Raw genomic sequence first — 22,500 nt, forward strand, 5'->3', positions numbered from 1 at the left:
TCCTTCTCTTTTCCTTTTTTTCTGTTTTCATCTCCTTTCTATCTTTTCAGTTGCCTTTCTTTCTCATTTACTCTTTTCCTATCCACTTCTTCCTGATTGTCCTCTTGTCCGCTCCTTTATTCTCCTCTCTTTCTTTCCTGTCTTCATCATTCTTCCTCCCTCTTCTTTTTCTTCTTTTCAAAGTGAGATGAGCAGCAGTGAGCAGTGATTGTGTTTTTAACTGCTTTAAAATGACGTCAGACTCAGGAAAACGTCCTTCACACGTCCTTATTAAAGAAGGCCGAGAGGAAGACGTCGTGCTCTGAGACGCATAAGCTGGACGTCCGTCCCACCGCCGTCTTTTAAAGATCAGAGCATGAACTTCGTCTCCTCTGCAGACCAGTTTCTGCTCCGCCGTGTTGAACGGTATAAACTCTCACTGTGACGCGACGCTCATGCAGAACGGACTGAAACTTTCCGATAGGGAATGTAATCGGATACAGGCGTTTACACGGATATTATTCTTCTATTTAACGGATTATTTACAGGCTTACCCACCTCGATCATTCGGACTAGACTACCCTGACTGAAGTCTATATATGGACGTATTCTATTCCGATTGATCTATTAGTCGGATTATTAACGGATTATTAAGATGCATGTAAAGGTGGCTGGTGAGAATCGTGACCTGGGCAGGTGAATAACACCAGCAGAGCGATCGGTCAGTGTTCCTGAGTCAGATTTGAGCCTCTTTCACTCTTCCTGTCCTTTTCTTTAAATTCCTCTGCTGCCCGTCTCAGGAAGGAGTGATGTAGGTGATAGGGAGGTACAATGTGGCTAAAGATCAGCGCTCAGAGCATGGCCTCTTCTCTCTCCGAGCCCAGAGGAGGAGATCTGATCAGCTGCAGTTCTCAGAGAGGACCCCAACAATGTGCTCATTCAGAGGAAGGACAGAACCCGAGAGCAGCCTGTTCACACACCTTACACACAGCACACACACGTGACCGTAGACCCCTCAGCAGCTGAGTGATCTGTCAGAGGGCAGCCCGGGTGGGTTTACGGTTAATAAGCACTGTAAATCCTGAGCCTGAGCAAATCTTTTCTTGATATTAATGATATTTTGGGCTGAATAATTTGGAAAAGAAAGCTTATTATAATTTTCCGGACTCATGTTGCGATTTAATAAAGCAAACCACGAGAGGCCGTACGTGACTGTGATTGGGTCAGGGGGAAAGGGCGTTGTTAGGCATCATGCGAAGCAAAACACATACAATATGATAAAATACAATGAATAAACATCAACATAAACAAAGTATTCCGAATTGAATTGAAATGAATTGTGATTATTTTCTATAATAAACTAGAAGGGGAACGCTTGCGAACTAAAAGCCGCTAATAACGACAAAGCAGTTGTAGATGTTCACTTACTGTTTGTGATCATTAGGTTTATATAACAATTTCAGGTGGTTGCTATGGTATTCCAGGTAGTTGTTATGGTTTTGCTAGGGTATAGTTGTACGTGGGCCAGGCTATGACATTGGTAGGTGCTGGCTAAACAGTAACTACGGTATCCAAGGAGGTTGGAAAGGAGTTGCTATGTAGTTGCTGTTGTATTCCTGCTTATTGCCTGGGCACTGCTAGAAAGTTGTTAGGTGGGTGGTAGGTTGGTGTTATAGTACTAGAAGGTGGTCAGTGTGCTATTTTACACTGTTTCCAGAGCGTTGCTAAGCGGTTGCTAAGGTATCCAAAGTGGAGTTACTAGGTGGTTGCTGTGTAGTTCCAGGTGGTTGCAGAGGTGTTGCTAGTCAGATCGCTATGTAATCACAAGTGGCTCCTAAGGTGTTTGTGCAGCTGTTGTTATGATATCCCAGGTGGTTGCTAAGGTGTTGCTAGGTCATTGTTATATTAACCCAGGTGTGTGGTCAGGAATGAAAGGTCACTCTTATATTAACCCAGGTGGTTGCTAAGTTGTTGCTAGGTCACTGTTGGTCAGTAATGATAGGTCACTGTTATATTAACCCAGGTGTGTGGTCAGGAATGAAAGGTCACTCTTATATTAACCCAGGTGGTTGCTAAGTTGTTGCTAGGTCACTGTTGGTCAATAATGATAGGTCACTGTTATATTAACCCAGGTTGGTGCTCAGGTTTCACTAGGTCACTGTTGGTCAGGAATGATAGGTCACTGTTATATTAACTAAGGTTGTTGCTAAGGTGTCACTAGGTCACTGTTGGTCAGGAATGATAGGTCACTGTTATATTAACCCAGGTGGGTGGTCAGGTGTCACTAGGTCACTGTTGGTCAGGAATGATAGGTCACTGTTACATTAACCCAGGTGGGTGGTCAGGTGTTGGTAAATTTCCCCACTCAAAGTTCAACACTGCTGATTATATTGACTATAAGTAAAATTGCACTTCTTGTGATTTGAAAATCGTTCATATTGTGACTTCGATATAAAAGATGAACCTTTGAGCTCTAGTGATATAGATTTAATATATTAACGGGAAATTTTTGCCACTACACTGTTTATCTGTAAAGGTAAAACACACACAAATTTCAGGCTTCACGAAGCTCCTGCACTGCACGCTGCTATTGTTTTCAGCGATGCCACTTTTGTCTGTGTTTTTACTGAACCGTCGTTTTAAAGGGTTGATCACAGACTGAAGGAAGGCACGACGGAGGAAGGACAAAAGTTGATTTTCATGACCGTTGACGTAGATAAAATTAGATAAAATTCAAACGGTCATGTTAACAGCACTCTGATTTCTTAAGAGTAAGAAGGTCTAGAAATCTGATGAAGAAATCCAATCAAGAGCTGGATCTTAGCTCAGTAATCAGATTTCTTATGTCACGTCTTCTTCTTTGAGTTCATTGGCTGGTTGCAAAGTCCGATTACGGTCTGACTCATGTAGACCCGGAGTTTCCTCGTTATCTGATTACTCAAGTGTAAATATGTAAATATGTTGATGGGATTACTCACATTATGATTTTCTGCAGTCATCAGATCATTAAGTGCACAGTGTTTTGTGTGTCTCTCAGATGCCGTTGGTGGTGAGTGGGGGTCCGCGATGGCTGGGGGAGATGACCTGGGTCAGCGCAGAGGACTCCAAGAATAACTGCATGGTTTACAGTAAAGGTAAGCGTCCTCCGTCCTTTCTCTTTCAGCAGGTTACGACCCCTGGCCAAAGCACAGAGCTGGGCTGATGGAACAATAAATCAATTGTTTTATTTTTCATGACTGCATTGATAATTTGAGCTGTTATTGCTGGCGGAACAAAACCTCATATCTCCTAAATTATAACTTTACAGGAGAAAGAAAAGACCTACTTTATTTTTAATGTAAGTCAATGGAACCAGAATTTTTTCCAAGCCAGTTCTTTTGCTCCGTTCATCATGAAATTTGCAAACAACGTGAAGGGCAGCAGGCATTTTCGGATTATGTCAAAAACTGAAAAACGAGAAAAATGGTGATTTGAGGTTTTGTTCCCACAGCAACTATATACCATAGACGAGTTTGGATTTCCATATATTTGAATAGCCACTCCCACCCCTCAGACTGACACTGTTCTGAGATGAAACTCGGGTCTCCTCTTAACCACAGAGCCGCTTTATCTGCCGTTTCCCTGCTTCGCTCTCCGTCTCACTGAGCAGGAGATAACTCTTTGTTGGCTTCTCTTTTTTCTCTCCACCGACTGTAAAAATGATATTTCTCCTAAACTCCTCCACTTTTTTTAATCCACTGCAGCTTAATTGATTAATCTACTTACAGAACATGTGTAAGTTCAGCGGAGAACGTTTCTGGCGCTTATGAGGAAAAGGACTGGAAGGAAAGAGAGGAGATTTAAGGGCCATTATCGCTCTTTATCAGAGAACATAGCGAAACAGTGGGGCAGAATAATAGCTCAACATCTCCAGCAATGTCAAATTCCATTATCAGCGCAGTCGAACAGCGCGGCGCCCTCGAGGAGGCTCTTTCTCCGCCAGCGAGCAGCGCTGCCGCGATTGTGTTTAATTAAAAGACAACGCCGATGAACTGAAGGGCTTTCAATGGGAAGTTATTAATGAATTGACGGAGGCTGTAATTGATTGGGCAGAGTCACCAGATATCTCCGCACGTCTACAGCTTCAGCAGACACATCCAGATGGCTGTTAGAGCCAGAGTTTTACGAGGTGTCCACGATTCGCCTTTAAAATATTTCATATCAAACTGTACTTTTGTCCCATTTTTGAGGCGAGAGCTCCAGTTTGTCCCAGTGTAGTGCTGAACCAGTCGAAAGTTTGGACACACCTGATTTAATGTGTTTTTCACAGTGGTGGACAGTAACTGAGTAAATGTAATTAGTTTCTGTACTTTAGTATTTTTGGTGTATTTGTACTGAAGTTTCTCCGTTCTGGACGTCTTTTTCCTTTCACTCCACTACATTTCAGAGTCTAATATCCGACTTTTTCCTCCTACATTTTGAGAAATCTGTCGTTCCTTTTGGTTTCTGTGTGTATAAAAACGTAACATGTCAAAACGAAAGAAGCGCAAAGCCAGAGCACCAATCAAGGCCCAGCGGTCACTTTGTTTAGAGCTGGTTTTGACCTGTTGGTCATACCGACCCAGTGCAGCACGCGGTTCAACGTCAGCGCAGCAGCGTAAAACTTTGGGAGAGTCTGTTCAACATAAATGATGAACTAACCTAACTTTGTGTAAATAGAGCTCAATATAGAAATATGTCCACATATGCAGTCGAGACTGACGCGGCTTTTTTCTGAATTTCTACAAACACCATTTCATTTTATAGTAAATGAGTTTGGGCTGGTTTATGTTTATGAACAGACGCCTACAGATCAACATAGTAAAGGAGCTCATCTGTGATCCTGAGTTTAAAGCCAGTTTTTATTCAACTTAAACTTGGAACTAAGTTGTAAATAAATCTGAAACTGAAACTTTGCTTGTGTGTAAAAAGTGATTTCAGAGCCACTCGGTTCTCCCTGATGGAAACTGTTTACCTTCAGTGTTTTGTGCTTCTGATCATTTTAATAGACGTCAGCGTCACTAATTAATGACGTTCTATTAAAAGACTGGTTTACCAAGAGAGACGCTGGAGGACTTTCACCTGAAATGAGTTCATGAAGCCAGTCTGGTTATAAAAATGATAACAGGACATCAGAGCCAGAATTCCTCTTTTAGTACTTTTACTTTATACTTAAGTACATTTGAAGAGAAATACTTTAGTACTTTTACTCAAGTGGAGGTCTAAAGGGAGGAACTTCTACTTTTACTGGAGGGTTATTTTACCTTGGGGGTCTCGACTTTAACTCCAGTACATGGCTTGTACTTGATTAATTCATCGACTGCCCCAGAAAGAAATTTCTTCTTCAAACCCACAGTTTTCACAAAGATTCTGACATTCAGAAGTGTTTTCTTATCTGGGATTTGTTCCATGTGGGTCCACACTGCAGTTCCTCCCTCTCACAACTACAGAACTTTAATTTACTTGGCAACTGAATAATTCATAGTAGTTGCTGAATGATTGATAGTAGATACTGGATTATAGTTATAGATTATAGATTATAGTAGTTACTGAGTAAATCTAAAAGATATTTTGGATTTATTTACCACTTTGTTAGATTTCCATCCATCCATTTTCTAAGCCGCTTCTCCCTCAGGGTCATTGTGGTGCTGGAGCTTATCCCGGCGGTCATTGGACGAAAGGCAGGATACACCCTGGACAGGTCGCCAGTCCATCACAGGGCAGACAGACAGACACAGACAGTCACTCACACCCAGGGGCAATTTAGCACGTCCATTTGGCCTGACTGCATGTCTTTGGACTGTGGGAGGAAACCGGAGAACCCAGAGGAACCCACGCAGACACGGGGAGAACATGCAAACTCCACACAGAGAGGACCCCGGCTCTCAAATGGGACCGCTCCCATTTCACCCCTCACCCCTACCACTTAGCCCTCCAAGCAGGTTTTTCAGAGACACACTTCAAACTTGAGTGTTATGACAAAAACAAGGCGAGCTGGAGCACAAGGGACCAAAGATAACCGCTCCTTTATCTCAGTTTAATGTGGTTTCAGGGTATTTTGATCCTTTTCTTCATAAGAAGCATAAAAAATCACTAATATCATGCTGATGTCTCGGTAGCTAACTAGCTAAATATCCCGTTCCACCTTAAATAGTCCAGCAGTTCTGACTCCTGAAGCGCCAGAATGTAACTGCTGCTCCATTTAAGGCGGAACGGGAAAATTCGAACAAGAATCTGGAGAATCTCTGACTTCAGCTTCACATCACTGAAGAATTAGGGGGTGGGTGATAATAAATAATTGCCCCCCTCTTTGAAGGCGTATGATCCCTAAATGTAACTAAAGCCCAGCAGTGAGGAGCTGAACTTTCCCCTCCTCTGCTGTCCCTGCAGACGGGCAGGGCCGCCTACAGAGCGGCGCTAGTAGCTGTTAATGAAGTGATGCTCTTTTATTAGAGGGGCTCATTTCAGAGGAAGATCTCAACCACTGCCCTGTAGCTCAGGAACAAGGGGCAACACTCGAAAACAAGGGGTAGGGGTACGTTTTGAGGGTATATTGATGGATACGAATACACACACACACACACACACACACACATATATATATATATAATAGGACTGGGCTGTGTTCCCCTAAAGCTTCAGAAAAGAGGACTGGGGGGAAAAGAGTGCAGTAAAATTCTTAAGCATGTGTTTTATATGTGCTCTCAATCCAGTCAGAGTGATTTTAGCTTATCTTGAGTGACTGTCGAGACTGGAAGTGTTGAGCGCAGAGGGAGAAATATATGAGATTATTAAGCTGCTGGATGTTGTGAGGCGCTGTAAATCCGGGTTTGATCATGGTGGATGGCTGGATCAGAAGGTGACACGGCTTAAAGCTGCAGTGTCTCTGTCTCAGCCGCGCTGCAGCTTCACTCTGGTCATTAGATGGTGTTAGACCTCATCGTCTGGAGTTTGATTTATCATCTCTCGCTCTATCGCTCGCTCTCTCCATCATTCTACCTCTGTGCACCCCCCCATCCCCAGCCCCCCTCTCTGACGGGCTGCTATCTGACAGCTCGTAGCTGTCTGTGGCGGTGATGAAAGCTAAAGGGGGGAGCTGTTGTGGTAAGGTGAATCTTAGGCCAGCACAGAGGGAAAAAAGGGAAAAATCAGGGGAAACGGTGCAGGACTGCTTATCACATACAGTTTCCTGAGTTTGCTGGATAACAGTCAGGGGTCAGATGAAGGTCCTGCAATTTACTCAGCCAATGTGTGGCTTGTGCGGTGCAAGCTTTAAAAAGGAAGAACTGGAAAAAGGTTTCTTCAACATAATTATGTGTAAAACTTAACGCAGTAGTGAAAACATCTGTCCGGCCATGAAATCTGATTTGATGAGCAGTGTAAAATACTCAGTTGAATTCTGTATTAATGTGGCAGCTCAGTAAAAACCACTGTGCTCTGAATGGATGGTTACGCTGAGTGTACTGATGGATGAAGAGAGAAACGTGGGTAACACTTTGAGTGTAGACGATTAATAAACTCTTAACAGAGTATCAATAACAAATGAGTGAAGTAGCAGTAGTGAAGCATCTGAATACTCTGAAGTAAATGTCTTGTAGATGTTCTCGATACATTACCAACATTAAGTAGATCTGTTGTTGATAAATTACATAAGGTAACCAAACATAATCCTAACCCTAACCTTAAAAACTCGACCCAAAACCTAATCCTAAACCTCATCCTGGCCCTAACCCTAACCCTGGCTCTAAAACTAACCCTAACTTTAAGCTCAACCCAAAACCTAATCCTACTGCTCACCCTGGCCCTAATCTTAACCTTAATCTCAACCCAAAACCTAGTCCTAACGCTATTCCTAACCTTACACTCAACCCTAAACGTAATCCTAACCCTCATCCTCGCCATAATCCTGGCCCTAATCCCTAATACTAACCCTAACTTTAACCTCAACCCAAAACCTAATCCTACTGCTCATCCTGGCCCTAATCTTACCCTTAATCTCAACCCAAAACCTAGTCCTAACCCTCACCCTGGCCCTAATGCTATTCCTAACCTTACACTCAACCCAAAACCTAATCCTAACACTCACCCTGGCCCTATTCCTAACCTTAACCTCAACCTAAAACCTAGTCCTAACCCTCACCGTGGCCCTAATGCTATTCCTAACCTTACACTCAACCCAAAACCTAATCCTAACCCTCACCCTCGCCATAATCCTAACCCTGGCCCTAATACTAACCCTAACTTTAACCTCAACCCAAAACCTAATCCTACTGCTCATCCTGGCCCTAATCTTACCCTTAATCTCAACCCAAAACCTAGTCCTAACCCTCACCCTGGCCCTAATGCTATTCCTAACCTTACACTCAACCCAAAACCTAATCCTAACACTCACCCTGGCCCTATTCCTAACCTTAACCTCAACCTAAAACCTAATCCTAACCCTCAACCTGGCCCCTAACCTTAACCTCAACCTAAAACCTAATCCTAACCCTCACCCTGGCCTTAATTCTAATCCAAACCTTAACCAAACCCTAATCCAGTGCATCTCCAGGTACAGGATGGTGTCGTTGTGTCTGTATCAGCTGGGTGAGGATGTTGGGGGTTAGTATTAAACCTGTTTCATGTTCAGTTCCTCTCAGATTAAAACATCTACAGACCCGAACTCGGACACAAAAAACAGCTGAATTCAGCAGATTATAGACGTTTTACTCCGGCGGTTAATGAAAAGTCTCTCGATGATGATGTGAATGTATTCACTGCTGCTACATCACTGATATCTGTCTCATCTAAAAAGAGCCACTCAAAATAAAGAGTCACCAGACTTTCAGCCGAAGAGCTGCCGGCTGATTAAAGCCAGCCTGAAATCAGACAGACCCATTTCACCGGCTTGGTTTGTGTCCGCGGTCAGTTCACTGGGTCGAACCCAGATGCTCGTTTCTCTGTGATCGTCATCGTAAGTTCAGTGATTTCTGCCGCCTCTACACGCCGTCTGATGTTGGCTGCGTCAACATTCATTCATCCATCATCGTTGTCTAAGTTGCTTATGCTCCTGGGTTGTGGGGGTGCTGCAGCCTATCCCAGCACTCAGTGGGCGGAAGGCAGCAGGCTGACCACCTGCTTGTCCACCTTATCAGCTCCACTGACCGTATAGCTGCACTCTGTAGTTCTACAGTTACAGACTGTAGTCCATCTGTTTCTCTGATACTCTGTTACCCTGTTCTTCAGTGGTCAGGACCCCCATGGACCCTCACAGAGCAGGTACTGTTTGGGTGGTGGGTCATTCTCAGCACTGCAGTAACACTGACGTGGTGGTGGTGTGTTAGTGTGTGTTGCACTGGTGTGAGTGGATCAGACACAGCAGTGCTGCTGGAGTTTTAAACACGGTGTCCACTCACTGTCCACTCTATTAGACACTCCTATCTTGTCGGTCCACCTTGTAGATGTAAAGTCAGAGACGACAGCTCATCTGCTGCTGCACAGTTTGTGTTGGTCATCCTCTGGTCCTTCATCTGTAGTCACAGGATGGCTGGATATTTTTGGTTGGTGGACTGTTCTCAGTCCAGCAGCGACACTGAGGTGTTTAAAAACTCCAGCAGCTGTCTGATCCACTCAGACCAGCACAACACACACACACATCTGAGTGGTCTTCTTCATGCTCTTAGAAAGTGTCTCCTTTGTTTCTCTCAGTGTTCCTCTGCTTTTAGAGGGCTTGTCCTTTGGGTCTTGGTTCCTCTCAGTAGTTCTTCCTCATGTAATTAGGGAGTTTCTCCTGTAGAGTCTCGGTTCCTCACTCTGTATTTCCGAGACTGATACCGACACAGATACGGATTCGTTCACAGTATCTTTTGATACCCTCTACTACTGAAATTTGGTCCTGAATGATGTGGAATTTTAGGATGACACTGAAATCTTGAAATAACTTGCTTGGTACCATGAAAGTATTTCAGTTTTCCATATCCGGCCCTATTTGGGACACATTTAGAAAACACCATAGCACTAAAACTGAACTGAAAACTAAAAACACTGTTCAGTCATAACGGCATTTTAATTTTTTGGTTACACTATTTGAAAATGCCAGCTGCCCTCTCTATTATGTTTCTTGATGAATTGACCAACAAAAATGGTCCAGAATTAATTGGAAGTAGGGCTGACCGATTGTTTTTATAGCAAAATCACAGTTCAGTTTTCAAAAGGCAAAAGTTGCAATTTTTGGAAATATAGTCAATTTTATTTACAGCTGTGATATGTTTTAATTTGGGATATTTAATCTAATAACACAGAGCTCATTAACTAGCAAAATTTAATTAGCGGTCAGCCCTCAAGACAGAAAGTACGGATGTGTTGGTCTTAATTAATACAATTTATAGAAAATAATCACATTTAAATCACAACACTGGTCAGAAAAATCACAACTAGGCTACACAGCAAATAAAAGTGGCCCGAATCTGATTTTCTCACCAAGTCCATTTTTTTTGGTTTGGCTGTTCAGATGATCTTTTATAAGCGGTCTGTATGCGACAGTCTGAACAGATCAGCCCCTAAACTGACCCTCATGCGTAAAAGGACAGCGTCACGCGGCTCGTCCAGAGGTAAACAATCACAACTGCCAACGAACGCCAGTCGCTCCCAGAGGATCAGCTTCATCTTCACCAGCATCACAGGAGCATCATGAAGCTTCACTGACTGACCGCTGGGCTCATCACCCAGACTGTGTTCGAGTCGTAAAAAGGCCGCGGTCACTTCTTCGGTTCACGTCCTCGGATTCTTTAAAGTTTGCTTTCAGACTGTTGAGCGTTCTCCGACGCCGCAGCCTCGATCTCCTGCGGCCGCGTTCGGCATTTCTTCAGAAATCTCTTCGAACGCGGAGAGTCTTGAGGAGTCTGTTCTAATTTTATACAGAAATATCAGCCCAAATGTTTTGAAGTCTCAGCAGTGAAATTATGACGAATGTGGAGCTGGACTGACGTAAAAAACGCTGGCCGTTCAGTCGGAGCTGCATCGCCGCAGATCGGATACGGGTCAGGTTTCAGTACCACATATGAAAGCGTCTCAAATCTGAACGGATAATGTCAGATCCAGTGTGTTTATCTGTTCACACTGACGCTCAGACACACATCTGAGTCACACACGGAGAAAAAGATCGGATTCGGATCCGGATTCGGATTCGGGCCTCTTTTACCTGCTGTGCAAACTGTGGAAAATGTTTCCACCAAACTGTTCAGCTCTAAAAAAGGATAAATTCACTTTTATTAAATTTCATCAAAAGCTAAAAACAGTTTTCTGTTCTTCTGAAATGGCACCACGTTGGAGATTCCGGCGCAGCCTCCGTTTGGCTTTTTATACCTCCGCAGGTTTTCCCCGCTAATGCCACTGCTAACCCTCTCTTTTAACAGGCGGCGTTTTTCTCGTTCCTAGGATGTGTTATTTTTCTAGTTCCCCGCAAAAATAAAAACACTTTAAGGTGGGGGGAGTGTGAGGAAGTCCTCGCCTGCTCCCGAACATTATCATCACGCTAGAGGAGTTTCTATTTGATACACGCCGCGGACGAATTTGGCAGAGACAAAGTTTAATTGAGTTTTTCCTGAAACCAATGGAGAGCCGAGCTGGAAGGTAGTGGAGCAGAGGCATATAATCCTCTCCCTACAGAGACGCTCGCTTGAGGGGTATCTCTCCGCCCTTTCTCCAAATCTCTCCCTCCTTCCGTCCCTCCCTCCCTCACTCTCCCTCTATCCTATTACCTGGAAAAAAGAGAGCATCCTGAGCCGTGATACTGTATATCCCCAGATAAAAGTGGGAGAAATTCTGTCGGGATTTCTCTCTACAGTAGCCTCCGTTGTTTTCTAGTGGCACCACGTCTGTTCAGACCGCTGCGACCGCTCACTACCTAAACGCCGGCGGTTTAAAGAGTCAAGGAGAAACGTTCCACCAACAGGGGACTTTTATTTTGTTGCAGCACAAATTTTCAAAGCCTATTCAGATCATTAACACCTGCTGGTAAACAGAGGAACATCGTATGAGTTATAGAAAAGAAGTCGTGGAAAGTCTTAGAGAACACGGTTCTTCAAGGGTTTCTTAGTGAAGAAAATGCTTCTATGTAGAACCACGGACACTTAAAGAACCCTCGGCGTGATTAAAGGGTCCTTTGCATCATGAAAGGGTTCTTCAGATTGATGGAAAATATGCATGAATGTGCTATAGAAGGTTCTGTGTAGAACCTTTTATTGAAAATGGTTCTACATGGCACCGAAAAGGGTTCTTCTACTGATACAAGCTTCACATTGTAACAACAGAAGAACCCTTTTGGGTGATATATAGAACCATAAGCAATCAAAGAACCCTTTGCATCATGAAAGGGTTCTTTAGATTGATGGAAAATATGCATGTGCTATAGAAGGTTCTGTGTAGAACCTTTTATTGAAAATGGTTCTACATGGCACCGAAAAGGGTTGTTCTACTGATACAAGCTTGACATTGTAACAACAGAAGAACCCTTTTGGGTAATATATAGAACCATAAACAATCAAAGAACCCTTTGCATAATTAAAGTGTTCTTTGTGTCATGAAAGGGTTCTTTAGATTGATGGCAAATATGCATGAATGTGCCACAGACGGTTCTATATAGAACTATAAACTACATAAAACTTTTCTTTTCTATATAGCACCCAAAAGGGTTCTTCTAAACTTGACATTGACATTGAACCACTGTCAAAAAGGTTCTCTATAGAACCGTTTAAAGCACATTTCCCATCAGTCTGAAGAACATTTTCACCATGCAAATCAAGCAGGCGGTTCTTTGGGTGTTGATGGTTCTGTATAGAACCATTATCTTTACTGAAGAACACTTGAAGAACCATCTTTTTTAAGAATGCACTGTAATATAAGATGCTAGCGTGGGCGTCTTATGGTTCTCTTGGTCTGGGTGCTGTTCGAGGTTCTTGACGCCGTTTGTTGATCATGTGAATTATTGTTTTTCCATCTTACAGCAGAACAAACAGGTTTCAGTACCAAGGTTTGCACATATTGTTTATTCTTTGCTCAAATGTATAATTACCATTACTTACAATAAGCTTTTATCCATTCATACTAATGATTCATAAATACTGATTAATTTGGAACGTAATATAATAATAATATTAATAATAATAATGTTAATTTATATACATCAATATACATCACAAATGCAGCTCAAAGTGCCTCACAATACAAAATAAAAACAACAGAGGAGGGAGAGATAAAAAGATGGATATAAAAGTATAAATAAAAAAATCTATAAATAAAAATGCAGAGAAAATTAAAGTAAAAGTAAAATCCCAGTAAAAACAAAGGAAACAATGCAAAAAACTAAATATGAAAGTAAAAAAATCGGTTTAACTTTTTTTTATTTTTATGTTTTTACTGATGTTTATTGGTGATGTGTTCCAGATTTTTGGTGCATAAAAACAAAACGTTGCAGAAACGTTAGAAAGGTGAACAGAGCTGTAGACGTTTGTTAGATAACCAGGAACCTCAAGAAAGACGTTCTAATAAAAATTAACATCCAGAATTCCTCATATTTCAGTGTAAATCAGTAGAGTTGTGTGCTAAAGTTGGTCAAATTACACGTTTTGTTGCAGTGAAAATAGGGAACACACTGAAATCTGGCGTTTTTTTCTACACATTTCTATTTAATTGCTGAGTTTAACACCTTAAAATCTCAGGCTCGTTACAGACTAGAGCTTATTATTCAGTAACTACAGGCTCTTCAGTGCAAACTGACTGAGCTACTCCTAGGTTGTAGAAGTGTGTGATAAACACACCGTCGGTGGGCTCTGCCCATTTAAAGGGTTAACTTATTAGATAAATATTTCATGTTTTATTTATTTTCTACCCAATATGCTAAATTCAGCAAATAAACATTAATGTGTGTTTAAATGTAAAAGAAAACAACAAAACAACAGTCAGACTTTTACATATGACTGCAATTACTGTACATTTGAACTGAGCACTGAATGAAACATAAAAGTAGCCTGTGGTGAAGAGTAATATTTATATCCATATTGTATATATTCTTATGGTTATATATGGTTATCTCTTTTTAAAATGAATCTTTTTCTTTTTAGACCTGTTTTTAGATATTAATTCTTGTTTTAAATAATTCTGGGTCTCTTTATAATGAGAATTTTAAGACTTTCTTTTTAGAACTGTTTTCATGAATTGTTTTACTTTGTAAATTCTGGATCTTCTACGCATTTTTAAAAATAATTTTACGTATAATTTCTTAGATGTGTTTTATGATTTTTGTTTTATTTTTCTGTAATGCACCATGAGTTGTCATGAAAAGTGTGCTATATAAATAAAATGTATTATTTTTATTATTATTATTATTAGTGCATATAAAATACCAAAATGTTAAATACGGCAAGTCATATATCTTATAATATATCATATATCATATATATATAAGTCGGCAAGTGTATATCAACCAAAAAATACAAAACATGAGAATTAAAGCCGTCATATATTTGTAAATTTCATGCAGAAGAAAACGGAATATACTGGAATATGTTCTAAATGGGTTGGAATTTAGTTGGCTTTGCTTTTACATTACTTTTACATAAAAAATAGCTTTTAGATATATAGCATAGCTTTTAAAAAATTCGGTATGCTACATTTTTACAAAAGGATATGCAGCGTTTTTGGAAGATGGAAGACATTTGTGTGGATACATTCTTACAGAGCATCTAAAAGTAGCCTTGTAATATGTATATCATATTGTACAAGTTATTACTGCTTATAAAATACCAAAAATGGTAAATATGGCGTGAGCACAACTTACAGAATGCTAGTGTATATCAACCAAAACATACAAAAAATGTAACTTAAAAAGCAGTTGCATATTTGTAGATTCTACGCAAATGAAAATGGAATATATTTAAATGAATTATGAATATATTAAAAAAAATATAATGTAATTTTACATGAATTTCAAGAATTTTCTCTTTTTATGATGCGTGTTGTTGGGAGTGAGCTTTACACATACAAAACAGCAACACCTCCACGTTTCTTAGAGAAAATAACGTGTTTTCCTTTATAAATTGCTTTTACATTGCAATATACGAGTAATACACATTGCTTTTTGAAAATTCCGCATATGCAAATTTTTTACAAATGAATATGCGGCTTTTCGGAACGAAGCTCTTCAGATATAAGATGCATTTGTGTGGATATATTTGTATATTGTTTGTAAACTCGTATGAGGGAGGGGGCTGCACTGGTGGAATGCGTGAGGAACCGTACAGCCTCCTGAAGGTTCTGAGTGAAGATCTGCTGGCAGAGATAATGACGTGATTTGCATGGCGCGTCAATCACGGCGTGTAAAGTCCCCCGGCGAGGCCTCGCTATTGTGTCCTTGTTTACTGGGTGGATGCTGGGCTGCTGATTAGTCGTGATTACTGTAAGGTGATAACGTTTTCTCTCAGAAAGCGCGCTGGTAGACTTCGGTTCCACCTTTTTGAAGTGACAAGCCAGCGAGCGCTCTCTATAACTCAATCCAGGTACGCTGGGGACCGTGGGAACTGACGGAGTCGTCTAGGCCGTCCGAAACCTCGTCTGGGAGCCTAATTGCATGTCGAAGCTGTTGACTGTCGAGTCGCGGCTGAGAATCCGAACGCTTCACATGTGACGCTCGAGACGGGAGACTGTCGAGAACAACTTCAATCAGGAATGCTAAAAGGGGCCCCAGCTAGCCAGTTAGCTGCCTCGCCGTCCCCGTTTAAAGCAGCGGTATGTAAATTTGGGGGTGGGGTGGGGGATGGGGGGGGGGGGGTCTATCTGCCTCGCTTCCCTCCATATTCATATTCTACAGCAGCTGTTATCGCTTAAAAGGCTTTCTAATTACAACAACAAGACAAAAACTCCTTGGATACGGTCCAGACCCGCTAAATGATAAAATAAGCATTCACACTCTCTCCCTTTCCCTCTCTCTCTCTCTCTGTCTGTCTCTCTCTCTCTCTCTCCCTCTGTCTCTCCCTCTTAATCTCCACAAAGCACCTTGGAGTCTGCTCGCCCAAATACATGCCAATGAACGAGGGAAAAGTGCCATTCGGAGATGCAGGTGTCACGTTTGATAAGAAACTTCTGGATTAAAAAAAGGCTGTGGCTAATGAGCAGGCGGGCGAGCCCGTGAGGGTGAAACCATGGGCAGGATTGTTCTCCGCCTGATAACATTCCTCGTGTGAAACAGCCAAATTCCATCATTTAATAAACAGCCCCAGACTCTATCAGAGAGAGAGAGACAGAGAGAGAGAGAGAGAGAGAGAGAGAGAGAGAGGGAGGCTGCATGGTTGGGTTAAGTGGGAGACACTGCATCTCATTAAGACCAGCTCAGCTTCAGATGTGCCACATATACACATATTCGGGCATGAATGGGACCATCCCTCTTCCTAAATTCTTCCCAAAGTCTTTGCTGGAGATGCTGATATGGTGACAAAGTTTTCAGTGATGTTTCCTCTCAGACAGGCCTGTTCCTGGCGATGGTAACCGTGGTAACGGAAGGAACTCGCGCACCCTTAACCGGGCCTGTCATTTTGGTACGAACCCAAAAACAGCCTGAGAACTGCCCAGTCCGCAGCGTCCCAAGTCTTGAGCCAGACAAGCCGCTGTCCCACCAGTTTTGAGTCCGTGTCTGATGTAAGTCAGGGTTCAACATTTGGGCAAGTGGCCAGAAAGTGGACTGTCCTAAACAAACTTCAGCTTTTAAAATAACTTTTCATATTTAAATAAGAATCTCTTTAAGGCCGTTCTGTTCTTTACGCGGTGAAACTTTCATGCAACTTGCTTGAAACCTGGATGAAACTAAATTACACTTACAATGTAAAGAATTACTTGGAATAACACAATGTCACATTTATGCATATTGAAGTTATTCTATTTCTACTCCGGTAACAACGATGTATGATGATGATGATGATGATGATGGCGATTCATCATGATGATCTCCATGGACAATCCCCACTGCATCCACACCTCAAACAGACTCACTCTGGTCTCTCTGTATCTTTCCTCTGGCAAACCTACACCTGCACATATAGACTGACATCTTGTGCATCTTCTATCATATCTCCTTTTTGGAGATACAAGGTTTTGCTCAGACAGCAGCAATTCGACAGATAGATGGATATCCTGTCCTCTGTATACCCTGCTTCTCATTTATCTACCACAGACTCACTAATTGCATATGAAGTGACCCTTATTAGTCCCACAATGGGGACATTTCACCTCTGCGCATCCGTGCAGTGAAACACCACATACACACTAGTGAACACACACATACTAGGGGGCAGTGAGCACACTTGCCCGGAGTGGTGGGCAGCCCCATCCACAGCACCTGGGGAGCAGTTGGGGGTTAGGTGTCTTGCTCTAAAGGGGGGATCGAACCGACGACCTTCCGGTCACAAGGCTGGCTCCCTAACCTCCAGCCCACGACTGCCCCCATATATGGAAATGTGTGCAGCTGTACATATCATAGCTTTTATTTCATAACTTATATTAATGTATATTTATATGAATGGTGCAATACTGGTGTATATTAATGCCTCTATTTAGAGTCTAATGTGACTATATGTTTGTATTAACTACTTTGAGGGGGCTACACACCTATGATTTTCACTCACCTTCACACCTGTTTAAATGTGATTTAGAAATAAACGTGATTGGATTCTGATGTGATCCTGATATTTCAAACACACTGAAGTATCCGTGGCTCATGGCTGCTGTTGGCAATTTGGGATATAAATGCAGTTTGTTGTCCGAGTCTGGCAGGTTTACACATGATGACGGTGCTGCTGTGCAGCCTGCAGGGCTTTATGGGGCTGAAGCTTGTAAAGTGCTGCTCAGCTGTCGGAGGACGTTTCTCTGCACGGGGTCAATTTTGCCCTCACTGACTGAAATACAGAAGATACACAAACCAACACTGTGACACGGATTACGTACATTTACACAGTGATAAATACACATATATGAACATGTTTATATGAAAATAAGTGTGTATATGTAATGATATAAGGCAGCGCGCCTTTTCCTTGTATTTGTGTATAAAGGGGCTAAAACATTAAATAAGGAGGCTTTTTTTTTTGAAACACAATTCTTATGAAATGGAGCAGCAGTTATGGACTAATGAACTGTATCGCTGTGCTGTACGGTCTCACATACTGAGAAGGAATTTAAGTGGAATTTCACTGACTCTTCAAAATTTCTGCATAATTAAGTGGTTCAGGCGTAAACAGAGTCATTACGAGTGGTTTGGGGTGAAACGCTCCGAGTCTGAGTCAGAGCTGCTCACAGTGGTGGTGATGGGAACCAGACGTCCCTCTAAAAGCTCCTCACAGAAAGTTCCTACATGAACTGGTTCTGAATTCACTGCCTGATGACTGAGACGCTGTTTTATGAGAGTTTAGAGAACTTCAACTCCATTCATGGTGGAGGGAGACATGCAGGGCGCCGTGCGGCAAAATAGTCCCCAAAGAAAACTCATTATTCCAGATTTTCCACTGTTTTCCATCATCAGCATTCCATATGAACTCAGAAGACTCGTGTAGGTTCTCTGGTGGTTCTGGATGGTAAATAAAGTGTCTATATCTGTGTTGTAGTCATGGCGACGCCTGGTTCCCATCACCACCACTGTAAAGACGTCTGAACATTTTCACACCAAACCCTCTGAACCTCTCCGAAAATCTGAAAATTCTGTGGAATTCCCCTTTAATGTGTATTCATTTCTGTTGTTCATGAAATGTTCACACAGTGTGAAGATCACATGGTGTTTTAATGGTGTAAACAGTGATAACGGAGCTCCTTCATAAACGGCTCTGTTCTCTCGGCTGGAGACGGGGCGACATCAGCACTCAGACTGAAAGGGCCAGAGGTCATCAGCTTAGACAGCAATGACAAGGGGGTGGGGGGTGGGGGGGAAAGAAAGAATGAAATAAAGAAGGAGAAGAGGAAAGAAACAATGGAGAGAGGCAGACAGAATGAGAAGAGGAAAGGAAATGTGTGAGAGAGAGAAATAGAGACAGAAAGAACAAAAGAAGGAAAGAGAGAGACAGGAAGGGGAAGAGAAATGGCCTGAGAGAGAAAGCATGAAAGAAAGAAAGAGACAGAGAAAGGAAAAGAGGAAGAGAAATTGTGTGTGAGAGGGAATGACATAAAAAATGAAAAAGGAAAGAAACAGATTGGGAGACGGAAGGAGAAAAGGAAAGGAAACGTGAGAGAAATAGAGACGGAAAGAAAAGCGAAGGAGGGAGAGAAACAAAGAAAAGGGAGAGAGAGAAAGAGAAGCAGAAAGAAAAACAAAGGAAATAAACCAAAAGAAGAGAGTGACAGAAAAAGACAAACAGAGAAAGAAAGATGGAGAAAAAAGGGAGAAGTGGAGAAAGAAGAGAAATAGAGAAGAGAAGGAGAAAGAGAGCGGGGGGGGGGGGGGGGGGGGGGGGGGGTATGATGGTTGTCAGTCAGAGGGGTTTAGTTCAGTCAGTACTGCAGGTCTCAGTAAACCGGCTCCTCACAGTGAGTGGACAGTGAAACGCTGCAGTGTCAGTTCAGTTTATCAGGCGTCACTGCTGATCAATAACTAATGATACTGATTCATCAATATACAGAACTCCACACACACACACACACACACACACACCTGGCAGCATCTCACAGAAAAAGAGTGTGTGTGTGTGCAGGCTGGTGGATCAGTCGGGGCACAGGTGTGAGGGCAGATGGTGGAGGATCCAGGGCCAATGGGAGAGAGAGAGAGAGAGAGAGAGAGAGAGAGAGAGAGAGAGGGGGAGAGAGAGAGAGAGAGAGAGAGAGAGAAGAGGAAAAGCAGAACGAGAGAAGGGAAAAGAGGAGAGAGAAACAGGAAAAAGTTGAAAGAAAAAATAGCCTGAGACAAGAAAAAGAGAAGGGAACGAGAGAAAAAAGGAGGGGGGGCCTTGAGGAACAATGGGTTTACATTATCAGTAATAATACTACTTTGTAATATGATGCATATGTTTAAAATATACAAGTATATATAAAATCTAAATATTATATATATATTTCCAAAAGTATTCGCTCGTCTGCCTCACACGCATATGAAGCTGAGTGACATCCCATCCTTAATCCATAGGGTTTAATATGATGTTGGCCCACCCTTTGCAGCTATAACAGCTTCAGCTCTTCTGGGAAGGCTTTCCACAAGGGTTAGGAGTGTTTATGGGAATTTCTGACCGTTCTTCCAGAAGCGCATTTGTGAGGTCAGACGCTGATGTTGGACGAGAAGGCCTGGCTCACAGTCTCCACTCTAATTCATCCCAAAGGTGTTCTATGGGGCTGAGGTCAGGACTCTGTGCAGGCCAGTCAAGTTCTTCCACACCAAACTGGCTCATCCACGTCTTTATGGACCTGCTTTGTGCGCTGGAGCGCAGTCATGGTGGAGCAGGAAGGGGTCGTCCCCAAACTGTTCCCACAAAGTTGGGAGCGTGAAATTGTCCAAAATCTCTTGGTGCTGAAGCTTTAAGAGTTCCTTTCACTGGAACTAAGGGGCCGAGCCCAACTCCTGAAAAACACCCCCACACCATGATCCCCCCTCCACCAAACTTTACACTCGGCACAGTGCAGTCAGACAAGTACCGTCTCCTGGCAACCGTCAAACCCAGACTCGTCCATCGGATTTCCAGATGGAGAAGCGTGATTGGTCACTCCAGAGAACACGTCTCCACTGCTCTAGAGTCCAGTGGCGGCGCTTTAATCCACTGCATTCCACGCTTTGCATTGTGCTTGGTGATGTAAGGCTTGGATGCAGCTGCTCGGCCATGGAAACCCATTCCATGAAGCTCTCTACGCTGTTCTTGAGCTGATCTGAAGGCCACATGAAGTTTGGAGGTCTGTAGTGATTGACTCTGCAGAAAGTTGGTGACCTCTGCGCACTATGCCCCTCAGCATCCGCTGACCGCTCTGTCATTTTACGTGGCCGACCACTTCGTGGCTGAGCTGCTGTCGTTCCCAGTCTCTTCCACTTTGTTATAATCCCACTGACAGTGGACTGTGGAATATTTAGTAGTGAGGAAATTTCCCGACTGGACTTATATACAGTTTTATGAAACAGCCAATCAAACGCTGATGACCGAATTACGTGCTCCCAAACCATTGATTTCATCAGATCAATGGACAAGACAATAAAACGGGAGACGGCTTATTGGGTGGGTGAAAAGGAGAAGCCTCCCCAGACCACAACTGTCTCAACGTCTCCTGAAATACCACAGCAAACACGAGCTTGTCAAAGCTGATCCCTGTGACCAGCGTGTTTAATAACCAGCCTTCTACACTGCCAGCTGTTTGCCAGCTGTTTGTTCTTCCAGTCTGCTGTTATTGTGATTTTTGCAGCTGGATTTATTCCATCCTCATTTGACGCCCCCACTTTTACACAGAGCTCAGATTCTTTTGGGATCCAAAGATGGAAACGGTTACAGGAGAGGAGATGAAATGCGCTCCTCGATGAACTTGTGTTTCTAGTACAGAACGCGTGAGAGAACAGATGAAAACTGCACAGTAAAAGAGGACAGATGACAGGCAGATGAAAAACGAACAGCAGTACCGGCTGCAAATGCAGGAAATATGTAAATACAGGTTGCAGATGAGTTTATAGTGAGAACAATAAAGTGTATCAAAAATATGAGCTGCTAATTTGGCAGTAACTGAACGTTTTGAGCACAACCCTGTTTTGGAATTGCTTTGTTGTAACTGTTGGAAAATTATGTTGCAGGCAACTCACCATGTGAGGTTTCAGGGTATAAAGCCAGTGGAAAGTTTTCTTTGCAGCAAAAATCAGGCACTTTTCTCTGTTTAGTATTTTCCAGAAAATCAGGGCTAAAGTTCACCTAGACCAGGGGTTGCCATCATGAGGCTCTTTCACCGCCCTGTCGTGGCTCCACAGCTGAATCAGATCAGTAGGTAATAATAAAATAATCCTCCTCTACAGTAAAATAAAGCTCTGCTGATCCTTCAACACAGTTTAACAGTAAATGGTCTTAAACGCTGGAGTTAATGTAGAACTGCTGATTCACCCTTTAACCCTGAAGATCAGCGCAGACGGCTGGTCACCATAGCAACACAGACAACAGTCTCGCCCAGATAGTAGCTACGAAACGGCAGAGAGAGAGATTTAAGACGGACGTCGATAATCTGGAGACGACTGGACTCATCAGTGTTTATAATCAGTCCAGCTGGTTTCCTGATACGTTTAATCTGGAACGTGAAACTGAAACAGTAAAGTCGTGAAGCTGAAGTCGTTTCTTATTCCAGTTTTCCCGTTCCACCTTAAATGGTGCAGCAGTTAAGGTAGAAAACGGGAAAATTAGAACAAGAATCAGGGGAATGAGAAGAAACTTCAGGCTCATAAGAAGTGAAACGTTGAGAGACATTTTATAAAATTTATATTGTTTATTTTAAATTTGTCCTGCTAGGACATCAACACAGCCCGAAACACATTTACAGCCAAGA

The 22,500-nt window shown here is 42.5% G+C and overlaps 1 protein-coding gene across 2 annotated transcripts in view; it reads left to right on the top strand.

The window, feature by feature from the left end:
- The window catches only part of zfpm2b (zinc finger protein, FOG family member 2b), a 102,641-nt gene that overhangs the window by 61,114 nt on the left and 19,027 nt on the right, over nt 1–22,500 (top strand). For both annotated transcript variants that reach the window (XM_017682191.2, XM_017682190.2), the window contains exon 5: nt 3,017–3,113. In XM_017682191.2, coding sequence (XP_017537680.1) covers nt 3,017–3,113 — 97 coding nt within the window. The remainder of the gene's footprint in view (nt 1–3,016; nt 3,114–22,500) is intronic.

The sequence above is a fragment of the Pygocentrus nattereri genome, chromosome 27 (assembly GCF_015220715.1).
Source record: "Pygocentrus nattereri isolate fPygNat1 chromosome 27, fPygNat1.pri, whole genome shotgun sequence".
In the NCBI taxonomy this organism is placed as follows: Eukaryota; Metazoa; Chordata; class Actinopteri; order Characiformes; family Serrasalmidae; genus Pygocentrus; species Pygocentrus nattereri.